The sequence below is a fragment of the Maylandia zebra genome, linkage group LG1 (assembly GCF_041146795.1).
Source record: "Maylandia zebra isolate NMK-2024a linkage group LG1, Mzebra_GT3a, whole genome shotgun sequence".
Taxonomy (NCBI): domain Eukaryota; kingdom Metazoa; phylum Chordata; class Actinopteri; order Cichliformes; family Cichlidae; genus Maylandia; species Maylandia zebra.
Window position 1 is genome coordinate 35,904,251 of NC_135167.1, and position 22,342 is coordinate 35,926,592.

The following is a 22,342-nucleotide window of genomic DNA, read 5'->3' on the forward strand; positions in this document are numbered from 1 at the left end:
CTCTTAGACAGGAGCACGGTTCTAACTGTGCTGCTTACAGTCCTTCATCTCTTCAATCATACATGTATCAGTGTCTGAGTATATTACAAAGCCTTTCGCCAATCTTCGTTTTCTTTTTCGAGTATCTGTTGATTTTGTTTTTTCTTTAGACTTTTAAAACACAGGCTCAGGAGGGCTGTGAGGCACTCTCTGCACCACTGTTGGGGATATGTTATTGCCAAGTAATAAGTACGAAGTAATAAGTACGTAATAGTGCCCTAGTTTTCCTTTTCAAACAGACTGTATATAAAAGATGCCTGTAGCCACTGTGCTATGCTGTCCTGAGTGTTTTTATAGTCGCCTCTTCACACATCGAATGAGGGGTGGTTCTGTAAAACCAAGAACTCAAGCTCATTGATTAATAACTTCTTTAGTCACTGCCGCTGCCCCCAGGTATACCCTGGTTTGTCCTCCATTCTGATTCTAATATTGACAAAAGTTTTCAAAATGAACTAAAACACTGAACCCAAACGTTTCCTGAGCTCACAGAGCTAGGGAGCCAAAGACCATTTCTCTGACTTCGACAAAGAGAAGTCTTTGTGCACATCCACAGCACTTCTGAGACTCTAAAGCCACATCCATCTTTAAGTACAGTCTTGTATTTTGTTTAATTAGAATTACCACATGTTAGTAAGATGGCATAGAGTACAGCCTCTGTATCTTGAAAGTATTTTCATGTCTTCATGGAAAAAGCAAAAAAACAAACAAAAACAAAACCCAGAAGAACGCCACTTTAGATTTCATCATAAACCCCCAATGCTTAGGGAAGCTTTAAATGTAGCAATAGTTTGCCTAAGCTGTCACTCAGCAAGAAATTAACAGGGTTGTTGCTGGTTATGTCACAAAAGGGATACTGCCGAGCACCTTCACAGAGAGCTAAAGTCGGTATATTCAAACGCAGAGGTAAGGTAGGCCCTCAAACTTAGAAATCCTCTTTTGATATTTGAATTGATTAATAAGCTGTACAAAATTAAATCACAGACTAACATGTGAACTAACAAACATTTACATTTATTAAATTGTTAAAATACAGTAAGTGTAAAAAACAAACAAAGAAAAAAAAAAAGAACCAAGTGTACATTTTTACTGAACATCACTCATCCGTCTCCAACACTGAGGGCAGTTGTTGATATACATGCGATCTCCGTCCACTGGAGGTTTAGTTTTGGTTAAACGCAAACACTGAAAGCTTGGAAGAGGGATCCAAAGACGACTTCTTCTTGGCACTACTTTCATCAGCTTCGGCCTTTTCATTTTCACTTTCCAAGCCTTCTCCTCCTTCTGCTCTTTTCCTCTTCTTCAGATCTGCTGCGTCTCCGCTCTGGCCTTTAGCTCTTTCTGTCCATGACTAAAAGGGGGGGGGGGGGGGATAGAATAGACAAAGATCGCACATGTTAATTACTGCACATTACAAAAACAAAAAATTGTATTGTTGTTTCTATACAGGCTCCAAACAACCTACGTGATGATGACGAAACGCACACATGGGCACTCGGGCGTGCAGTTTGAAATTGCATCCTGTCACGTATAATCACTATTGACAGCATGCATCTCTTTGGCCTGCTGGCTCTTTCCCTCCTCGAGCCCCCTCCTTTTCTCTAAGCCGACACAAAAGGAAGCGCTTTTCTGGACGTAATGGAGCCAGGATGAATCATCAGGCCTGGTGTGTGCAGTGCCAGCAACACACACGCACACACACACACTCTACACCTCCAGTGCTTAATGAAACACTGTCATTAACCCATGCATATTCACACAAGCAAACACACACACAAATGGCACCATTACAGAGCTGGTAGATGGTACAAGCTTTGACATATCACTAATCAGCTTCTGCTTTATTGAATATGGACTGAATAATTTTATCAACACACACTCGCGCACACACAGACACACACAATGGTCGAGCCGTTTTAGGCTAAAGTTAAGCCTGCAGGGCCATCATCTAGGTTCTTTTTTCTGTAAACATACAGCTGAAATGCACTTATACAAGTTAATAAAAATCATATCAACTCCTTTGGTTCAAACTTGAAAGAAAATTTCATTTTTTTTTAAATGTGAATGTTTAAATAAAATAACTGGCAGGTATGAAATGATGTCTTGTTCATGCTGACCATATTTTCCTCTGGCACTGGTCAATATTTCTTTTTGTTGTCTGACTAATTTTAGCTAATACGGTCAAACGCTAACTAATGTGGTCAGCGGCTAGCCCGCTAACTTTAGCTTTGGGGCTCGCTAACCCTGTTGCAAACAAAATACCATGTTAACCCACAGCTACAGTCTGTGTTGTGTTGGGAGCCGGTTGTTTTTTGACATTTGTGGTAAGTGGACTTTTCTAAGCTACTGTTAGCTAGTTTTGCTCACTGTTGACACTGTGGTTTCTTTATGGTCACTGCATCTTTTGTGTCAGGTGCCAACTGTGATGTCACTACAGCTACCGGTCTATACTGGTGCTCACTTGTGCCGGATATGCTTCAGTCTTCTCCTGAACGGTAGGTGTTGCTTCTCAGCAAAAAAAAAAAAAACAACCAAAAAACCAAAACACCCCCCCCCCCCTTAAGTATCAATGAGGTAGAAACAAGAAACAAAGATATTGCGGGTTTTTTTTTTTAAGTTTTCCACAGTTAGTCTCATCTTTTCAAACTGTTGCGGCTGTGTTTGTTGGTGTCAAACGGGCTGGCCCGAGTACTTCAGAAACTGCTGATCTGCAGTTTTCCTGAACAACCATCTCTAGCGTTCAAAGAGAATGGTGTGAAAAACAGAAAATATCCAACAATATTCAGCTAAGAACAAGAAAGTGTGCAATTTCACACATGCCTGCCAAAAGAGGACTGGTGGATTGGAAAAACACTGCCTGGTCTGAATGAGTCTCAATTTCTGCTGCATGCTAGGGTCAATATTTGACAGGAAGAACAAGAGAGTGTGGATATAACCCACCCAGTATTTAAACAGTTTAGACTGGTTACAATCGTGGTGTTCCGCTGTAGGAATATTTTCTTGGCACACTCTGGGGGTCGCTTTGTATTAACTGAGAATCATTTAAACTCCGCAGCCTACACGAGCATTGTGGCTGGCCATGTCCATCCCTTTATAACCACAGTGTTTTTCTAATATGACTACATCATTTTCTGATGACTACATCTGGCAACGTAACTTATCATGTCGCAAAGCTCAGATCATATTAAACTGGTTTCTTGAACATGGCAATGACTCTAATGATCTTGCATGGCCTCAATCTAACAGAGCACCTTTTGAATGTGGTGGAAACTGGAATGTGCATCATGGGTGTGCAGCCGACACTCTGGATTCATCTTTCAGAACAGCTGAAAATTCGGATCAGAATTATGCTCCTGCTGATTGACCAGCCGATCATCTCTCATGCATCAATGCTTTGCGCCCTCAGTGCCCAAACACACTTGACTGGGCTCCCAGGCAACAGGCATCCCCTCACCCCCACTTCCTCGTCATCCAGCTTTCTGCTGAGAGTCTTGATGTATGCAGGGTCAGGGCCAGTGTACCACAGAAGCACTCGGCTGGATGAAAGGACGAGGCGTGTCATTAGTGGCACAACCACCCTCATTCACTCACCTATTGACTGACCACAGCTGAGACACAGCATTTCAGAGAAAAGTGGTTAAAACCAAGCACTGGATTTCTTTTCTTTTTTTTGTTAATGTGACCCTGCAGGACTCTAATAACAGTACAACTTAATCGAGTGATTTTAAACTTTTGAATACATTTCTTTATATCTAGGAATCTACTTATCTATTTTATTCAAATCTGTAGACCTGCAGTCATTTTTAAAAATAAAAAGCTTCAGCAGGTTGGACAGCTCAAGCGGTACTGATGAGACTATTCGAAGCAGTTATGCTGGTTAGACTAGTGATGGGTGAGTTTTCAGATGAGCTGTTGCTGGGAAGCGGTACAACTAGCTCCCATGTTCTCAGCTTCTCATTAAAATGCGAAAAACATTTCAGTGCTTGGGAGGAAGAGAAGAGTACACGTATGGATACATTTCTCATTTGATGTGAAAGAAAATAAGACACTTTGTAAACAGTGTGGAGCAGCTATCAGCACAACACACTCTTACATTTTATATGTTATTCACCTGAACCAATTTCAGATCGAGTTTACTATAATTTTATGATATTTTCTCAACTGAAACTAGACTAAAGCTAAAAGAATTTAGATGGTTAAATTATGAGTAACACTAAATTCTAATTTGCTGAACACGTGACCATCTTTGATTTCTGAATGGGAATCAGCTTGGACTAGAAATATGGCCAAAAGCTGAAGTCAGCTTATGAAAACTGCAAATTGTGCACACCCACATAAAACTTTAAAGAATCCTTACAAGCGGAGGGCTGAAAATGGGATTCTCTGCATTTACAATTTCAGTTGGGTTACTGAAATTATAGACAAGGGTGTCAACGGGGGCTCCGGGGGTTGAGGATCAACCTGCCAAAGACTCCAATCACTGGACAGTAGAGCTGGGCGATATGAGATTTTTTCATATCACGATATGTTTTTTTCATTTCAGGCGATAACGATATCTATCACGATATGAGCCAAATAACTATATTTGTAAGATTTAAATGTGCCGTTGCTCACAAGTAAAATGTGAAATAATCAGCAGCTTGTTTTTATTTAAATATTTATTTCCCATAATAAGTTCAACAGGGTAGATGTACTTAAGGAACATGAGACTTTTTCAGATAAATAAAGGCAAATATTGCAAACTACACAAAAGGCAGCCGCTAAAGCGTTTAAGTTTCAAAATAGAACAAACGAAACAGACTAAATTGTCAATTCCACTTAGAAACAAAATATTAATTCTAAAAATAAATCTTAGTTTGTTTTACAGAAGAACAGACAAAACTGACTAACTTTTGTCAATATCAAATAAACTGAGAACTAAAAGGAAATTCTCAATCTCTCCTTGTTGTATAGCTGAGCTTTTCAAACAGTTTTAACAGTTACTTTAGTCTGACAAAAGCCGAATGACGAATTAGCGCTTCCAGTCAGAGACTGAGGCTACGTCCACACGTACACGGGTATTTTTGAAAACGGAGATTTTCCGTTTTCGTTTTAAAAAATAATCCCGTCCACACATAAAGGCAGAAATGAAGGAAAACGCTGCTATGAACATGCCAAAGCAGCAGGTGGCGCTAGATTCCTAACCGTGCAGAAATGTTGGCCAATCAGAAGTCTAGAAGCCTCGGTGGGAAAAAGTAAACAAAGCTGGGGCATAGAAGCAGAACAGAGTCGTATGTGTGGAGGGACAGTAACTGTGTGTATATGTAAGCATTTAAACACTGCAGAGAGTAGAATTAACAGTAACAGTATTGTAGAAATTCATTTCACCGAAACAATAACGTGGCGCACAGTGTGACGCATGCACCAGGTTATTGTATTTCCAGACTTGCTTTCGGCACAATTTACAGTGCACGCTACTCTGTTTTTTGTCAGACTTGAAATAGCCGAAATACCTTCACACTACGGAACTTCTATGGCTCTTCCGTTCGACAATCTCTCCGGCGTTGGAACCATCATCTGTTTTCTCTTCGGTCACGCTCGGTTGATTTTTCTAGTCAGCACACTCATTTCCTCCATTATGCGCTGGCTCCATTACCCGCTGGCTGCTTCCCAAACAAACACACGTGCGGCGTGGCACTTGTGCTGTACGTAACAAGTCACGCGACGTGACGCTGCGGCTGTGATTGGTTCGGCTCTGCGCTACTTGATTTGGATTGGCTGACCCTTTTTTTTTTCTTTTTTTTTTTTTTAAGAGGACAAGAGCGGCGAGGTCTATCGCGATAGCTTAATTTCTCTATCGAGTAAAAGTTATATCGCGATACATATCGTTATCGTTCTATCGCCCAGCTCTACTGGACAGCTTTCGAAATTTTTGACATCACTGTTTTAGCAACCCCCCTCCTCTCTAAAACCCTCGATGTGTTATACCAGTCTCTCCTCCGCCGACAGCGTCCTGAAGCGTCCCATAGCCTCCTTGATGACGTCGGTCTCTTCCAGGTCAGGGTTGTCGGCTAGGATACTTTTCCTGTTCTCCTCCAACCAAAGCTGGAAGCCTGTCTTTGGCCTAAATGCACAGAGAAAACGAGAAATACTGCCCTGTTTAAAAACGCTCTACATGTAGAATCTGTTTTTGAACATCCCAGTGTTCGAAGGGTCTAACCGTTTCTTTCTTTGAAATCTTTTACCTCTTGTTTTCAGAGTTATCTGCAGGTGGTCCTGGAGGCGGGGTGTCTGGTTGTTTCTGCAGATTTGCAGCTTGCTCTGTATTCTCCTGAACCTTCTTATTAGCTGTCTTTGTGGCAGCCATCTGCAGCAGAGTAGACTGAGTCTTCACAGGAAAAAAAGGACATTTTATTGTTTTGAAAGATGCATTATCTTTTCCAGGTACTATCATTTTGAGACCTCGGCACAGCTATGTGGAGACATGCTACAGCTTTAAATTCTGAGACGGTACCTTGGTTTTTGGCTTGGGGGCCAGAGGTTTGAGGATGGGACTTTTGCTGGGTTTCCCCCCAGAGCTGCTGAGCTGAGCTGACTTCTTGCTGGACGTCATGTTGTCCAGGATGTTTGTTACTCGCGGCTGACCGGATGAAGCTGACATTTTCCCCGAACCAGGAACCTGAACACACCAAAGCAATAACAAAATTTAAAGAAATATCTTAAAGATATTGTATATGTTCCTTATAGTCAACAAATCACATGAAAAACAGCAACAACAAAAACAGTGCGTTTCTTCTTCTTCTTTGCCACTGACTCCAAGGTGACTGAGCCACACCCGGTGGCTTACCAGGTACTTTATTAAGAAGAAAGCCTGTATATAAAAGATGGAGGCAGGAAAGTGATTTCACCCATCGTTTTCGTTTTTATACTGTACTTAACTGAGCCTTGAAGGCTAGCCAATACTTAAACCCTGCCTTAGTGTTTATCTCACTAAAAAGAGAAGGAAAGAGAAGTCAGTGTGCAATGGGGTAGCTTTCTTACAGAGTTGTGTACAGATCTTTTTGCAACCCGAGTCAGCTCCTGCTGGCCAACAGAGGCTGCTGTTCAGACTCCACACGGTGCATTTAAAAGCAGCTCCACAGACAGACAGGAGAGATGAAAGTGATATCTGAGGAATAAGCTAAACCTTCTTAAGAACCACTTCTCTCTCTTTAAACCTCTTACAGTCTTTATTCATATTCAAAACCAAAAGAGTCCGTTGTCTTTTATTAATGGCTAAACATCAAAAAATGACTAAAAGCCTTTTTCCATTAGTACCTACTTGGATTGGCTTGAGTGAGTGGACTTGTTTTCTATTACAATCGAGTGCTAGCTAATGTGTGTGGGGTCGCTATAGCAACACGGCCGAACGTCCTGTGACATCATCTGTGTGCACCACAAATGCCACAACAAAGGAGTTGGCAGTCTCATAAGACCTCATCAGATCGCCTGGAACCCCGGCCAAGCATGTTGTAAAAAAAAGCACATGGTACCGAGTCGCGTAGGTAATATTGGAAAAGGGCTATAATGAGACCACATCCTTGATTTTGACGAAATTAAAATCTAAGAAGTCACAGTTCTTACCTTAAAAGGATTTGCACGTCCCATTTTACCAACTGAAAAACAAGAGACACATTGGGAAGTGATTCAGATAAAACTGGCTGACCAAATTCTTCATTAGTAAAAGCGCTATATAAATACAGGCCATTTACCATTTACCATTCAACACCTAATAACAGGTCTTGTTTCATATTTGAATATTAAAATGGGCTTGGGTGATGGGAGCGGCTGTCCCACTTTAATCTTACTCTGAAAACCTTCCAACAACTGACAAAGACTTGAAATGAAATCAAACCCAGCTAAAACTCCACTGACAGAGACACCACAAGTGTACAACATGAGGAGGACAGTACATGGCCATTGGGTTATTTGGGTTATTTGTCCTACATCACGCTAAAGTGACTCACCATAATACCGAACATCTAAGCTGACTGACAGATATGCGTTTACTCACTTGGTGTCGGAGACGGCTTGATGGGTGAGCCGGCTTCTTTAGCAAACGGGTTCACACCTGACAGACATGGAGGAGGCGTGTTAGCATGTTAGCAGCAGCACTGGCAACTTGTGCAAAGTAAGAGGTGGAACTGACGTTTTTTTGTTTCTGTCGCCTCTTCCGGCTCCATCTCCTGTCTGTCCTCTTCCTCCATGAGCTCTTCTCCTCTTTCCTCCTCATCCTCTTGCTCCTCCTGCTGATTCTGTCTTCTGCTGTAACGTCCCCCCGCTGTGACGTCGGTGTGGCCATACCTGTGCAAAAAGAGAGCGAATACTGCTATTTTTAATCTGTTTGTAAACTATAAAATAAATTGGAGGAGACTGATGAAGGTTTTACACTTAAAATGCTGCAATAAATGTTACATGGTTGATATTTGTTCTTCCTTCATCCATATAAAAATAACATAAATAACCTATTTAAAAAAAAGTGTTTAAGGTTTCACATCATAAAAGAGCTCTGCTTTTTTTCCTTCTCTCACCCCAACCGGTCGCAGCAGATGGCCCCGCCCCTCCCTGAGCCTGGTTCTGCCGGAGGTTTCTTCCTGCTAAAAGGGAGTTTTTCCTTCCCACTGTCGTACAAAGTGCTTGCTCATAAGGGGTCATATGATTGTTGGGTTTTTCCTCTGTATCAATTATGTACGATCTACAGTACAATATAAAGCGCCTTGAGGCGACTGTTGTTGTGGTGAATTGCTTTTTTAACCAAGTAACCATCTCGTTGAAGAACATGTATCAGCTGACCTGCTTTGATAAAGATAATTTTATTGAAATGACACACTCCTTGTGTGGTATCTATGCTGCGCTCAGCGGTGACGTGAAGTCGTCTGACAGTGCTATAGGGTAGTCACCCATAAAGGGTGAGGTTTGTTATTTTGGCCAAAGCCAGACAGTCCAGATTAATTTACACAAACAGTGAAAGTGATGCATGCTTTTTGACATTACCCAGAGCTCCGTCTCGTGCTGGAGTATTCAGGCTCCTCTTCCTGCTCCTCTTGCTCTTCTTCCTGCATCTGGTTGGATTTCTCCAGAGCAATCTCACTGAGCCGCTGTGCGAGGGCCATGCGTCTGGATCGGGATGCATATCGTATGGCCAGAGTCACCACGTTCTGGGTCATCATCTCTGCCAGCTCCACACAGCGAAACTCTCGCTCCAGTTTGCAGGACAACTGTAAGAAAACAACAACTCTAAACAAATCTGTACTTTGGGAGTGTCTCGATCACCAAGTGTTTGCAGCATTCACACTTACTGCAAACATCTTCATGAGCAGCTCCTGCTGCTCCTTCTGGGACTGATTCTGAGCGTCTTCATCTATTTCGTAGCCGCTGGAGGACAGGAAGCTGTAGTGGTCGTGGAAAAGGACCGAACGCCAGAACTGCTCCTGAATAACAGCAGAGGATAGGCTCAGCTGTTACTGGATCCATGACACCACTGAGCCACCTGAAAAGATCTGAGGACTGGATTATTTCGATAACCCATTGTCCAGGTGCTCATTCTTGTGTTTATTTACCTCCATCTGCCCCTTCTCTGTTGTGGTCTGACACAGGGGCAGCTTGAAGGGTAGGATGGCCACGGCCGGTCTGGGCAGGGTGGGAGGATACCTGGAGCCTTTACATGGAATACACCTAACAGGACGAGGACAGAAGGAATGTCAGCCTCTAAGAAGCAATAATTAACCAGCATCGAGTATCGGCTCATATGCACCACTCAGTCACTTTTTATTTCCTGTTCAAACTGCTAAATCAATGAGCTGTGATGCAGATGAAAGCTCACCTGAGCTGCTGAGGGTTCTCGTGCACTCCAACCACCCAGTAGTGATCTGATTTGCTCTTGCAGGTCTCCCTGGTGTTGCACACTGGAGTCCATGTGTTGCCCAGGGAGCGGTTCAGCATTCGCACCACGCCGTCTGAATCCACATAGCACGGGGTACCTGAAAGACCACGAGATGTATTCCAGGACAGGTTGTTCCAAATCATCACCAGCAGCAAAGTAATGATGCTTCCCATGAGATTCTTTCACATTATAATATCTTGACATACTGACCCTGGGCTGTGAAGCCGAGCCAAGACAAGTACGATTTTTGAGAGAGGGGGAGGGGTTCGCCACTGATGAGTTGCCTCCTCTTTCGACTTAACTGCAGCAGCTGGACACCCAGAGCCTGTTCTTCATCGAAACCTGTAGCTGGTGGTGGAAAACGAGACACATGTAAAGAGCTGGAAGATAACACTGCAAACTGCAGTACTTATATTTGGAGAGAGTGGAAATTTCCAGATCACAGCTTAAGAGTGGGGGGTTGCCTTTACTCTCATCTCTTGTGCTGCACATTTTACATTTACACTCTGTGGTGACTCCATGTGGTGGAAAGTAAACTGAATGAACGGAACTGACATGCAACAATGACACACCGACAGTTACATCACAAAGCTAAGAATAAATAAATAATTCCTAATTTTATTTTTGAACCATACAAGCACATGCAATGTGCTGATTATCACAGAGGAGTGTGTGTGTCTCTAACCCCGATGGTAGACGACGAGCAGCTGCTCTCCATGTCCTGCCATGCAGACCACAGGCCCTGGCAGGCTGAACAATTCTCTCTGTACTCCTCCGATGGAGAAGAGCCTGATCATCAGCGTGCTGGTGGCGACTGCTGCCCAGCCTTGACCCAGACAAAGCGCCCTCACGTCCTCCCCTTTAGGAAGGTCGACCATCCACTCCTTATTGGTGTCCCACGAGGAGAAGTGAAGGCACTGCAGCTTACTGGAGAGAGAGAGGGGGAAAATACTGAAAGGGGAGAAATAAATAAATAAATCCCCAGAAGCAGGTCAGGTGGAAGTTTTACCTAGCGAGCTCTTCTGTGCTGGGGCAGGCCAGCAGCACGGCCTCCTGGGAGAGATCAGCCACGGTGTGACCCAGTGAGTTGGTGAGGTGCATGGCGTGGTGCACGGCCGTGTCGTGAAACTCCACATCGATGGCGTTGTCCTGCTCGTCGTTGTAGCCTCGCACTATACCCACGGAGTTCCACATCTGAGGCACAGTTTGCTGTTATGACATGCGAGCAACTCAGATTTACAGTGTAATGACTCTCAGTGTGTCCTACCATGAAGCGGTGTGTGAGATGTGCAGGGGTGGAGCCTGGCTGGAAGGCTTTCTGGGGAGGAGTTGGCACGGGCCCCTCGTAGACAGGACGCAGGGGCACCACTGGGGCTGCTGCAGGCGCCACAGAACTGCCTGCGTCATTGTCGTCGTCCCCCAATTTGTCCTGACCAAGCTTCAGTGATCCTGTGTCTGAATGAAAAAAACAAAAAAATAAATGGAGTAATTTCAGGTGATGTCTCCATTCATGTGCGATGTATGCTGAGACATGCTGCGATGATCACAGTTTCACTTCTTCTAAAATCTGAACACCTTGTAACTTTAATCACCTAATTATTTTTTTTCCCCATAGATTAACATTACCAGTTAAAGACAGCAATAGGCTAACCTGCACAAAGACAAACTTCACTGCCTTCTCCACTAGATAGTGCTGACTTTAGGAAACATTTGCTTTGCTTATAATGATGACAAACATAACGATAATTAACAGGTTAAACATTGACTGCAGGTGGTGGAAATTCATGCAAACAGTTGTAACTGTGCCTCTTGAGCCTGAAATCCAAGTTCATGCTACAGACTTTCTGATCAAAATTCAAATAAAAACTCTAAACACTTGTTTTGATGTTGAACTTTTGCAATTGAGCTCTTTAGTTAAGATTTTTTTTTTTGCTTCTTTCACAAAGTCGAATCTGTTTTTTTCTGCACACAGAAAAACTTTTAGCCTTCCCTTCGCAAGAATTTCTAATTTCCTAATCTCGATCTTTGAACGTTGCGTTTCCTGTGTTTTGTAATACACTTTCAATTATTTCTGACATTTTAAGGACCAAACTATTGCTCGAGAACATAACTGCAAGATCAATAAATGATGAAAATAATAGTTAGGTACAGCAGGAGTTTGTGATGGCCAGATCACCTCGCTTTTATCTTCCATCTGTATTCGCCCCCTCAATGACCCCATCTTCACCCACCTAGTGAGTTCTCGTCGTCCAGGAACGCTCCTCTGTTCTTCACCCGCCCAGTCGCAGGCACCAGGAAATCGTCATCGTCATCGTCCCAGCCAACGGCTTTCTTAGCTGGAGACTTTGTGTCACTCAGTCCTTCATCCATCAGTCTGTCATCGTCATCATCAAACAGGTCATCATAGTCTTTTGCAGGATTTTTTGCAGCGACCTGCTGAAAGTCCATGACAGATTTAAGCAGCTTGAATTTAACTGAACAAAAGAAAAAAAGGGAGACTTTGAAGCTGGGCGTGTTTACAGTTGTGTTATGAACTAACCGCAAACAACGCTCAACTGGTTATAAATGCAATCTGGTAACTTAACAATCTATGGACGCTGTTGTTCCTGAACAAAGAATATGCAATAGCACTAAAAGGCATTAAAAAACTCTGGGGCCTCTGGATGTCTGGGGCCTGGATCTCCTCCATACCTGCTTCATGCCCTGGGGGACGGGGCTGTGGCTCCCCACACTCCCTAGCAGATCGTTACATGGAGAAACCTTTGGAATACAAGCATGCTGATCCACACAGGTGTGCACACAGGTGTACACTCGGGTGTTCACAGACGCGGACTACAGCTTTCTTGGTAAAATTAATCCGCTTGGCATCTTTCTTGGTCGTAAGACAATAATTCTGATGGCTAAAGATCCAAACGGGACAAAAAAGAAAGATAAAAAAAAGAAAAGAAAAAAAAAGTAGTGATAACTTCCTGATTTTAAAGCTTTGACCTGTAAATTTATGTTTTACAAGTGACTTGTCTGTAGTTAGATTTCCTTTTATTACGGCAGAGATCTATCCCAGCTAATCTAATGAAGAAAGATAACCTGCAGAGCTGGATGAGTCTCAAAATCTTACTTCATGGTACAGGGATGTACAGAGGGGGTACAAAAAAAGGTTACTTGAGCAGTACCTTGGTCCTATTGTTATCAGCTGTGGAGGTGCCGAGTCCGTCCAGCAGGCCCAGGCAGCCCTCAGTGTCCGTGTAGGCAATATGGCTGCCTGATGGATGCCAGGCCAAACTGCACACTGTGAAGCCTTTCTCGTGTTTCTGCCTACAGCAGAGAGCAGAAAGCTTAAACTTTAGTGGTGAGCAACATCTACTGTTCAATGTTGCTTTTGGCAGAGACTACAAGAAGATTGACATCATCTGTGCATAAACTATATAAAGAGACACAAGCCCAAGAAAGAACACACGATTTGTTTAATACAAATACTGGGGGAGGGGAAAAACACATAATAAACTATTCCTTTAATGATGACACCAGCCTTTAAGTCTCGGTTATCTTTAGCCCTCAAGCACTGGGAACCAAGGTAAACAATTTCATCAGCATCAGTCCCCTAAACTGGTTTACCCTTTACCCGTCATATATATGCTTTTAAATTCACTCAGCGTCTGCACAGCTTTGTTTCCTACCTTTCCACACACAGCTTGCTGTTCACGTCCCACACTGTAAGTAAACCCCCCACGCAGCCAGCTGCTAGGAAACGCTCGCAAGGAGACCAAGACACCACGTTAATGGGCTGCAAAAATTAAGGAGGGGAAATCAAATTTAAGAAAAAAGAAAAATAATGATTGAGTTGTTTCGGCTATTTAATATCTAAATAACTCACTCACTGGTTTTAATAATAAAACAAACAAACAAACAAACAGTAAAAACTCCCACAAAGGGGTTTAAAATAAATTAAATAAACCTTTAATGAAATAAAACTACCATTCAATTCTTCTTTAAGGTCAAACTAAGAAGTGAATAATATATATACACTAGGAACAAAAGTACCCGGCCACACCTGCTAAAAGGTATAGTCAGTATTTTTTTTAAGGTTATTTAAAACATAAAAGAACATTGTACTCAAAAATATCTCTTTATTTGTAATTACATCTTCCAACGAACTGATATGTTCTCATAAACATAGAATTAATCAATTAAAAATTCATACAAGGGGAAGAAGTGACTCATAAACTCGTATCAGACTCCTTTCACAAAGTTTTGAAGAGTAAATAGAATGAGTCCTGCTAAAGGGTGAGGTGCTGCAACAGGAAGCCATCATGGCAACAATGCAGTTAATTAAACTTCTTCCCTCCCAGATATTTCAGGATCTATTGTAAATGATATTGTTGCAAAGTGGAAGGGTTTAGGAACATGTCAAGTTACAGAGCGGGGTCACCAAGTGCTGAGGTGCACAGGGTGTAAAAGCCTCCAGCGCTCTGCTGACTCAGTAACTGCAGAGTTCAAACCTCCTCCTGTGGTGAGAGCTTCATGGTGTGGACTTCAATGGCTGAGCTGCACCTATACACAGTTAGTACTTTGTCCATATAGTACTTAAGCAGTCTCAAGCTAAACCTTCTTCAAAAAAAATAATCGTATCTAGCCTTTTATCTTATCTAATCACAGAGTGGTTTCACACAGTGATTCTCCCATTGTATCAAACAGACCATTAAAATTTTACTTTGTATTTCTGTAGTGAATACTTTCTTTCTAAACCCAGAACTTTATTTTAAAACCTGTGTTTGCACTGTCTGTGCCTTTTGCAATTATCCTGCTGTGTAGTAAAGGCCATCCAGGTGGCAAGTCCAGTTCTACTATTTTATTAGCCTGGTCCTCAACATTAAATAAGTAATGCATGTCTGCGTGTTTCACCCTGCAGTGTACGAATTTAACTTGCATCTCAAGCTTGGTAGTGCTAGCTGATAACTTAACAGTCCACCCTTCAAACTAAATGTATTCATTTTTAATATAGAAGAAACATCCCAGTCCAACCAAAAATGTGATGTCCCAGATGCTGCTTCCTTCTTTAACATACAGTCTTTGGTCATGATGCCAAAAGCAGTGCTAAATATTGCTGTACTACTTAGCATTAGCATACAAATAGATCAGCATATTGATGTCCTAGACAGGATTGTGAGGCCATGTACACAGTTACAACAAATACTGCTTATACTGATAGTCAGGTGTAAAATGTGCACCACGTCGACAATACTGGACCTCACCTGTGCGAGCAGATCATCGGACAGAGTGCTCACGTGGTCCCAGGAGCCTCGCTCGTACAGGTGTACCTTGGTTTCAACAGGAACAGCTAAAAACTGACAAATGCAAATGTTTTGTTATTTTAGGACTGACGTCTTTCTCGCTCTCATTCAAGGCAGCAAAGAGACGTGTCACCAACCTTTCCCATCCCGGGCTGCCAGGCCAAACGACACAGAGACTTGGCGTTAGTGACGTCATTTGACTTCTGCAGCAGAGGCCAACTGATCACCTGAGTCTGAGAAAGAAGATAAAAATCATGTAGAAAATCAGAATTATGTGCATTTTTCTAATTGAAAAGTGCTGAAATGCTGATGTACCTGCTCCTCAATATTCCACACCACCACAGAGCCATCACAGCTAGCAGAGGCCTGAAAGACAAAGGCGACAGTGATGTGATGTACGACAGGTGTCCTCAGGTTAGAAATTCTCTTCTCTCCTTTTTTTTTTTTTTTAAAACACTGTGTGGTTCTCTTTTGTATTTATACATTTAAATGAAAACTCTAAATGGAAGCAACCACAGTAATATGATGAGGAACAATGGGGTGTGGGTTCATATTAAGTTGCAATGAAATGAAGATATTGTCCCATTTGTAACTCAACACAAATACTCACTTCAGCCTCTGTGTTGAATTTCTGCTTTCAGACACAAGGTTCACTCACCAAGAAGTCATCTTTGGGGTCAAAGGTGACGCTGAGGACAGGTGCCTCGTGACCCCTGAGTGTTTTCTGTTGACTGCTGTCTGACACCTCCACCACCTTAACCATGAAGTCACTGTGGAAAAAGGAGAAAGGTAAGCTGTGTTCACACGTCACCGACTGCCTGCCAGTGAGCAGCGGCATAGTTGAGAGGAAGGGTCCATCAGCTGTGACCTAACACAAGTGCAAATTGTCAAATCAATGAACAAGAGGAGCAAAACATCACAGATTTCCTTCACCGTCTACCAGAAGGTAGATGCCGAATCTGCCCTAACAGCCACAGATGCCTGAATCTGAACAATCAATCCCACTACTGAAATTACCAGGGTGAAAATAGCAGCATCAATACGGCACCTTGCTCTGTGCTTTTATTACTGTCATAAACCTGTTTAGGGCAAATCATTTCTGGCAGCAAACACACGTTTATCTCCAATCTGGACTAATCAGAAACCAATCCGCCTGCGAGCTGGAAACATCACAGCTGTGTGGAGCTGATTCTGCACTGAAGGAACAATAATGAACCTAATGGGATCACCTTGTGCTGTAGCCATAAACACGCACACACACACCTGGGGGGGGGGGGGGGGGGGGGCATCCCGTTACGCACGACTGCCTCACCAGGTGCCACGGGAGAAATTGAGGCAGACGTGGACGTGCATGGTTTAGCAAAGCAGAAGTGACATTTGTTCATCTTTCAGCATCATTGGTGGAAAATATCACAGAAGCAACACATGAGTGTGTCTGGTCAGCTGTAACTCAATTAATTCTGAAGGTTTGCACCGGACATCAGGTCATGTCAGGTGTGAGGTCAGAGGTAGTCCAACTCTTCCAGCACATCAATACATGCCATTGCCAGAATGTTTGCTGTGTCTCCCAGCAGTCTCAAGGAGACTCCAGTGCTGGGACAGTTAATCTAGGAGAGCTGGACAGGACAGTTTCTGGAGGGTGGCTTGAGGATCCTAGGTCCCCGACTGGGCCCTGTGCTCACTCTGTACTCACCATGGAGCCTGACTTACATTAGCCATTGAATACCAGAATTAACAGACAAGAGCAGGTACGTGTGAAAAGGTCTGGAGAAGCCGTAGAGAAAAGTTATACATTATTCAGCATGACCGATTTGGTGGTGGATCAGTGGCATATCCATGGAGGGATGCACAATTCTCTACAGGCTAGGCAACAAAACCATGACTGCTGCGCATCCTGGATTCCTCCCGTTGAGCACCGGGAGGCCTCATCTCATTTGAAATGTCCAAGCTGTGTAAACACTGGGCAGCAACAAATTCGGACCTGGACTGGGTTCTAATGGAACGTGAACTGGCCTTTCCATTTACCCCCATTGAGGTGTTGGCTCAAAAACCGTACAATAAAGGGAATAGAGCAGATAACCCTATTTTAAAGTTTTCAAAAATGGTGTGGCAAGAGGTTCACAAGAGCTGCAGTCTGTCCCCATGCTTTCAAAAATATGCACCCCTGTGGCACAACCCCAAAATAAAAATAGGTAAACAAGCAATTTATTGGCCACAGTGGCACAAAAAAGGCATAAGATTAATAAGTGATTTATATGAATATAACACACTCATGTCTTTTAATGATCTGACAGTAAAGTTTAACTTGGAAGGACCCGGCCATTTCTGGTGATATTTACAAATTAGAGACTGTCTGAAAGATATAATAAAGTTGTCTCAGGAGAAAAATCTCTACTTCCACCCTTACTTACAAAGGCAAAACAACACATGTAGAAGTCTTAAAAGTATTTGGGAGAAAAGATCTGGATTGTTCCTTTGACGAGGGAACATGGGATTCAGTCATCTCTGAAAATGCCTCATGTGGCGATAGTAAGCAGGCAGCTCCTGGAGCACGAAGGAACTGATATTACTGACTGCCCTCCAGAGCTCAGTGATGCCCTGGTCCAGATCAGGGAGAAAAATCCCCTCCCCCATTATTGTCTCATTAGGAGCAGGACCCTACATTGTCAGGCACACATTAAAGTACACATTATTATGAGAGAAAAAAAAAGGCGGGTGGGGGACAGGGATAGCTCAATAGGTAAAGTGTTGGCCCTGTGATTGGAAGGTCAGGGGTTCGATTCCCCTGAACGGCTACCTTGAGGTACCCCTGAGCAAGGTACCGTCCCTACACACTGCTCCCCGGGTGCCCAATGGCAGCCCGCTGCTTCACTGAGTGAATGGGTTAAATGTAGAGAGAAATTTCCCCACGGGGGTCAATAAAGTATACATTATTATTACATGTAATATGCAGGGGCCATACAAACCACGAAGTACCATCTGAGCTGGAATGAATGAATGGACTGATGATGTGGCATCCTTTCATTCCTTACACACCATCCAGCCCATATCTGTATCTGGCAATGAGCCAGCAAAGTTAGTTATCTTTTAACCTTAATTAATGCTCCTTCAAATATCTAAGGTATTACTTTTATCCCGTTTTCATTTATATCATTTCAGTTCAGCACAAGCTAGCCAACTATCAAGTACCTGGACCCAGCTGCAACTCTCGAGCCAATGCTGTTGAAGGCGACGTGTGTGGCATTGGTGGTGAAGCGGGTCAAGATGCCGTCTGGATCGCCGTCAGGAAATGTGTGGATCTGCACGGTGTTGTTGGAGCTCGCCGTTACCAGCTTGCCATTCTGTGGAGCAGAGAACACATTGGTCCAAACATCACTTGTATGATGCAGAGTGTCACCGAATAATGATGACATCTGTAGAAAAGTCAGAGAAAATCCAACCTTCAGTGCCAGAGAGTAAGCCTTCTCCCCGACAGTGATAAACTTTGGATCATCATCATCCAGACTCTCCCAGATCCGAACATCTCCATCATTTCCGCAGGTTACAATGAACCTGTGGACAATTTGATCAGGCTAGTTTACAGAAACTTTGTGCAGCATAAGATTGATGAAATGATCTGTTTAAATTATTAAGTCTACCAGAAACCAAAATCAGGACTGTGAACGACTTCAGTTTAACGTGGCATAGAATTTAAATGAATCACATTTTACTCAGTTTCAGCCCATTGAAAGACTTGTGTTGTCATTGATGTCACTGTGAGACTGATGCGCTCAAGTTCATATGTACTTGCCTGGTCTGGTCTGACTAACCTGCGGGCTACACTAATAATTTAAAGGACATGTTTGTAAAGCAATACTTTCACAGGCTGTGGGCCGATCATAGGTAAAATCTGAGTCTTAAACGCAATCAGATCACAGCTTTACTTGTACATTAGCTGTCAAAGTCAGTGCTCAAAGGGAGACACTTTTTTGTTTTCAGACTCACCTCCCAGTGTCATCAAAGCACACCTCGGTGTGTCCTTCAGAGTGGCCGTAGCGCATCGGCTTCCTTTCACATGGCATTTTGACAAAGCACCAGACTGAAGAGAGGAGAAAACACGTGAAAACCTCTTCTTCTATCAAGTAACACAGTCTACACCTGCTCCTCCACCACTGCTGCCTTATTAACCCATGGAGAGCTAACAGCAGAGTTGAGCTAACGCTAACAATAGAGCTAAATATAGCCGACCACACTCGTACAAACTCCACGGTGTTCACGGCATCAGACACTAAACCACTGGAGGCAGTTTTACACTGAGCTGTGAACAGAGTATTTCGTTAGAAATCAACTTACACGTTTCTTGGGTGGACACACTCGGTCCTCTTCTCCTAAATCTCCCGCGCTGCGTTGAAAACAAGGAAACGTCACGTCACGACTCCCGCCAGCAACGTCATGACGCAAATTTTGTAATCCCTCCCACGTTTGAAGCAAGGATCGGGATTTGGGGTTTATTTATTTATTAATTCATTCATTTATCGAAAGGCTATTTACGACAGATTTTGGACAGTGGTTGAGACACACGCTGTTATTATTTTATTCCAGTGTTATCTAAGGAAATGTGCCTTAAAGCATTGAAACAGTATTTTAATTTTTCTGTCGTTTTCCGACAAATTTATTTTACACTACAGTTGGATGGTGCATGCAAGTGATACATACATTATATAATTATATAATTAGGCTCTTGTCTGTTAGAGGACTTTAAAATGTAATATTTTAATGTACACATTTTAATGTATTATTATTATTATTATTATTATTATTATTATTATTATTATTATTGTCAGTAGTAGTAGTATTATTATTTTAAGTCAGACAGGAGTCTTTCAGTTCATCTCACATTTATGATTCGAACAATACATGTGTTGTAATTTTAATTTAAAAAATAATTTTTTTAAAGAATGAATGAAAGAATATAATTTCACTTGATTCGCATTTGTTTGGATAATGCACATTCTATTTTTCAGACTGACGCTTTCCACTGTAACACACATGGAAACATAGTGAGGGTATAAGACTAAAGTCCATGTAAATATTCACTCAAAAAACCTTTTTGTTTAATTATTTATTTATATGAACCTTTTAATATATATAGATTATGCACCCCTCAGTGTTTTCTCAGGGGATACTTTGATTAGTGGAACAGGAAGTTCTCTGCTGGCAGACATCAGTGTGTCTGAATATTATATCATTGATGTGTAATATTGTACCAGGACATGTGAAGCAGGCCTAAAGCTTAGTTATGTGTTTTAGTCTACACAGGGCTGCCAAATGCAGTCATGTACTAACATAAAACCTCAAAAGCAAAGTTCTTGAACTTGGAAATCCACTGTAAGATGCATCCAATATAACAGCGCACGATGGCTTCGCGTTGCTGAAAACCTAAGCTCCTTAATCAGCTCCTATGAGACAACATTAATACTTTATGTACATGGGTCAGGAAGATCAATAGACATGGCTCCTGAGTCTCTCCATTGCCTGGCTACTGACTTGTGTGCAATCAGGGTGATGAAACATAAAGTTTGCCACATGAAAGACAAACATGTATGAGAAAGTGATCAGCAAGTGTCTGGTTTATTTCATGTTTAAAATGAAAACTGTAATTTTCTGGCTTTTATCCCATGAAGGATTAAAAAATAGTAGATGCTCAATTTCCTGTGCTACAAGAATCCCACAAATATTTCAAACTGAGTTTAAGTCAACACAGAAAAAAAGGAGCATTTTCTCTGTGGTACATTGGTACTGAACCCAAGATTGCAAGGGAACGTCCTTAAAGCTGAACTAAGATGATTTTATAAATAAACTAAGAAGCTACAGTTCTGTGCAAAAGTTTTGAGTCACCCCTCTTTTTAATATCTGTTGTTAATATCTGTTACCACACTTTCTACGTGTGGCTACCTTCCTTTACCTCCTCCTTTGGTCTGATCCACTAGAGGGCCCTGTCACCTTAAAGTAAGCATGCAATATGTAGTTTTGGGGTATTTGCTGAAACTAGCTCTATATTATTATATCTAATTTTGAACAGTAACAATGTAACAAAAGCTCAAAAAAGACCACAGCCTGACAAAAGACTAGCGAATAATCAGTCTCTGTTTCAAATACTGAAGTAAGAAACACCGTGGTCCCCAAAAACATGATGGCTACATGATGAATATTTCATACACACAAGTGTAGCTACTCACGCAAGTCACCTCAGCACATTTTCTTTTTCTTTGCACTGGCGTTGCAAAGAGGCTGAACAACACACAAATCAAATGAAAAATCTGCATTCCACACCAGCTTTGCGTTTGTGTGTGTGTGTGGGTGCGGTCTTTTTCATGTCCTTATCTCCAAAAGAAGCGCTGGCATTTAGAGGTGTCCTTTGCCAAGAGCAGGATGAATTGTTTTCAGAGTGATACTTCAAAAGCAGCATTTTCCGTACCATTAACTTGTCTAACTGTGACACAGCTGCAGCGTGAACACGCAGGCATACACATGATGTAGGGGAGACCGGGGATAGTTGTAACGTGGGTCAGTTGTAACACTTCCAATTTCTCCAATCAGGGCTAAGTTTCAAATGATGTGACTCATCCTGTGCATGCCCAACTCAGTTGTGCTATCACATGTGAAAAATCAGCACATTTTGTCAAACACAAACAATTTAACACGAAAAAAAGTAATTTGTATGCCAAAAAGTAAGTTTTTCTACTTTATTTCAATTTCTAATAGCATTATCTGCTTTGCAGTTAAACTCATCAAACTTAAATTATGTTATTTGTATGTCTATGGGGATATATTCTGTGTAAGTCTTTAGTGCTAGTGTTTTAGCCGTTGGCTGTAATGTTAGCTAGTTCATGGCTATAGGAGTCTGGGTCAGTTGTAATAGCAACAGTCTGGGTCAGTTGTAACAATAACGCAGATGTTACAACTTACCACACTATTACTTTAACTTATATTAAACAAGTTGGGGCAACGACATCAGCAGAGAGAGGTTCACTGGTCGCATTTGTATATGCGGTTAATGCCATTGGAAACACAATTCCTCCACTGTTTGTGTTCCCACACATACACATTCCCACACTGTGTCAGAGATGGACCAGTA

The 22,342-nt window shown here is 42.3% G+C and overlaps 1 protein-coding gene across 2 annotated transcripts; it reads right to left on the minus strand.

Moving 5' to 3' along the window:
• Window positions 1-1,029: 1,029 nt before the first annotated feature.
• Window positions 1,030-19,674, minus strand: wdhd1 (WD repeat and HMG-box DNA binding protein 1). Of its 2 annotated transcripts, none has more exons than XM_012925333.5 (26): window positions 19,558-19,674; window positions 19,210-19,303; window positions 18,666-18,777; window positions 18,415-18,566; window positions 15,884-15,995; window positions 15,541-15,591; window positions 15,363-15,458; window positions 15,187-15,279; window positions 13,612-13,718; window positions 13,108-13,249; window positions 12,169-12,370; window positions 11,205-11,392; window positions 10,947-11,131; window positions 10,623-10,864; window positions 10,148-10,285; window positions 9,878-10,034; window positions 9,615-9,729; window positions 9,354-9,485; window positions 9,049-9,272; window positions 8,204-8,358; window positions 8,069-8,125; window positions 7,639-7,670; window positions 6,530-6,694; window positions 6,261-6,403; window positions 6,004-6,139; window positions 1,030-1,387 (listed from the first exon to the last, which is right to left on the minus strand). In XM_012925333.5, the coding sequence occupies exons 2-26, from the start codon at window positions 19,284-19,286 to the stop codon at window positions 1,199-1,201; spliced, it is 3,402 nt and encodes a 1,133-aa protein (XP_012780787.3). In that variant the 5' UTR covers window positions 19,287-19,303; window positions 19,558-19,674; the 3' UTR covers window positions 1,030-1,198. The 2 variants fall into 2 exon arrangements, with proteins under 2 accessions (XP_012780787.3, XP_024658847.2); XM_024803079.2 differs by having other exon boundaries at window positions 12,169-12,373.
• Window positions 19,675-22,342: the final 2,668 nt, after the last annotated feature.

Coding starts and splice junctions, on each gene's coding strand:
- wdhd1 (XM_024803079.2), bottom strand. CDS start 19,286: ATGCCATGTGAAAGGAAGCCGATGCGCTACGGCCACTCTGAAGGACAC. Junction 8,126..8,203: donor GGCGACAGAAACAAAAAAAC/GTCAGTTCCACC, acceptor CATGTCTGTCAG/GTGTGAACCCGTTTGCTAAA. Junction 6,140..6,260: donor GATAACTCTGAAAACAAGAG/GTAAAAGATTTC, acceptor CTGTGCATTTAG/GCCAAAGACAGGCTTCCAGC.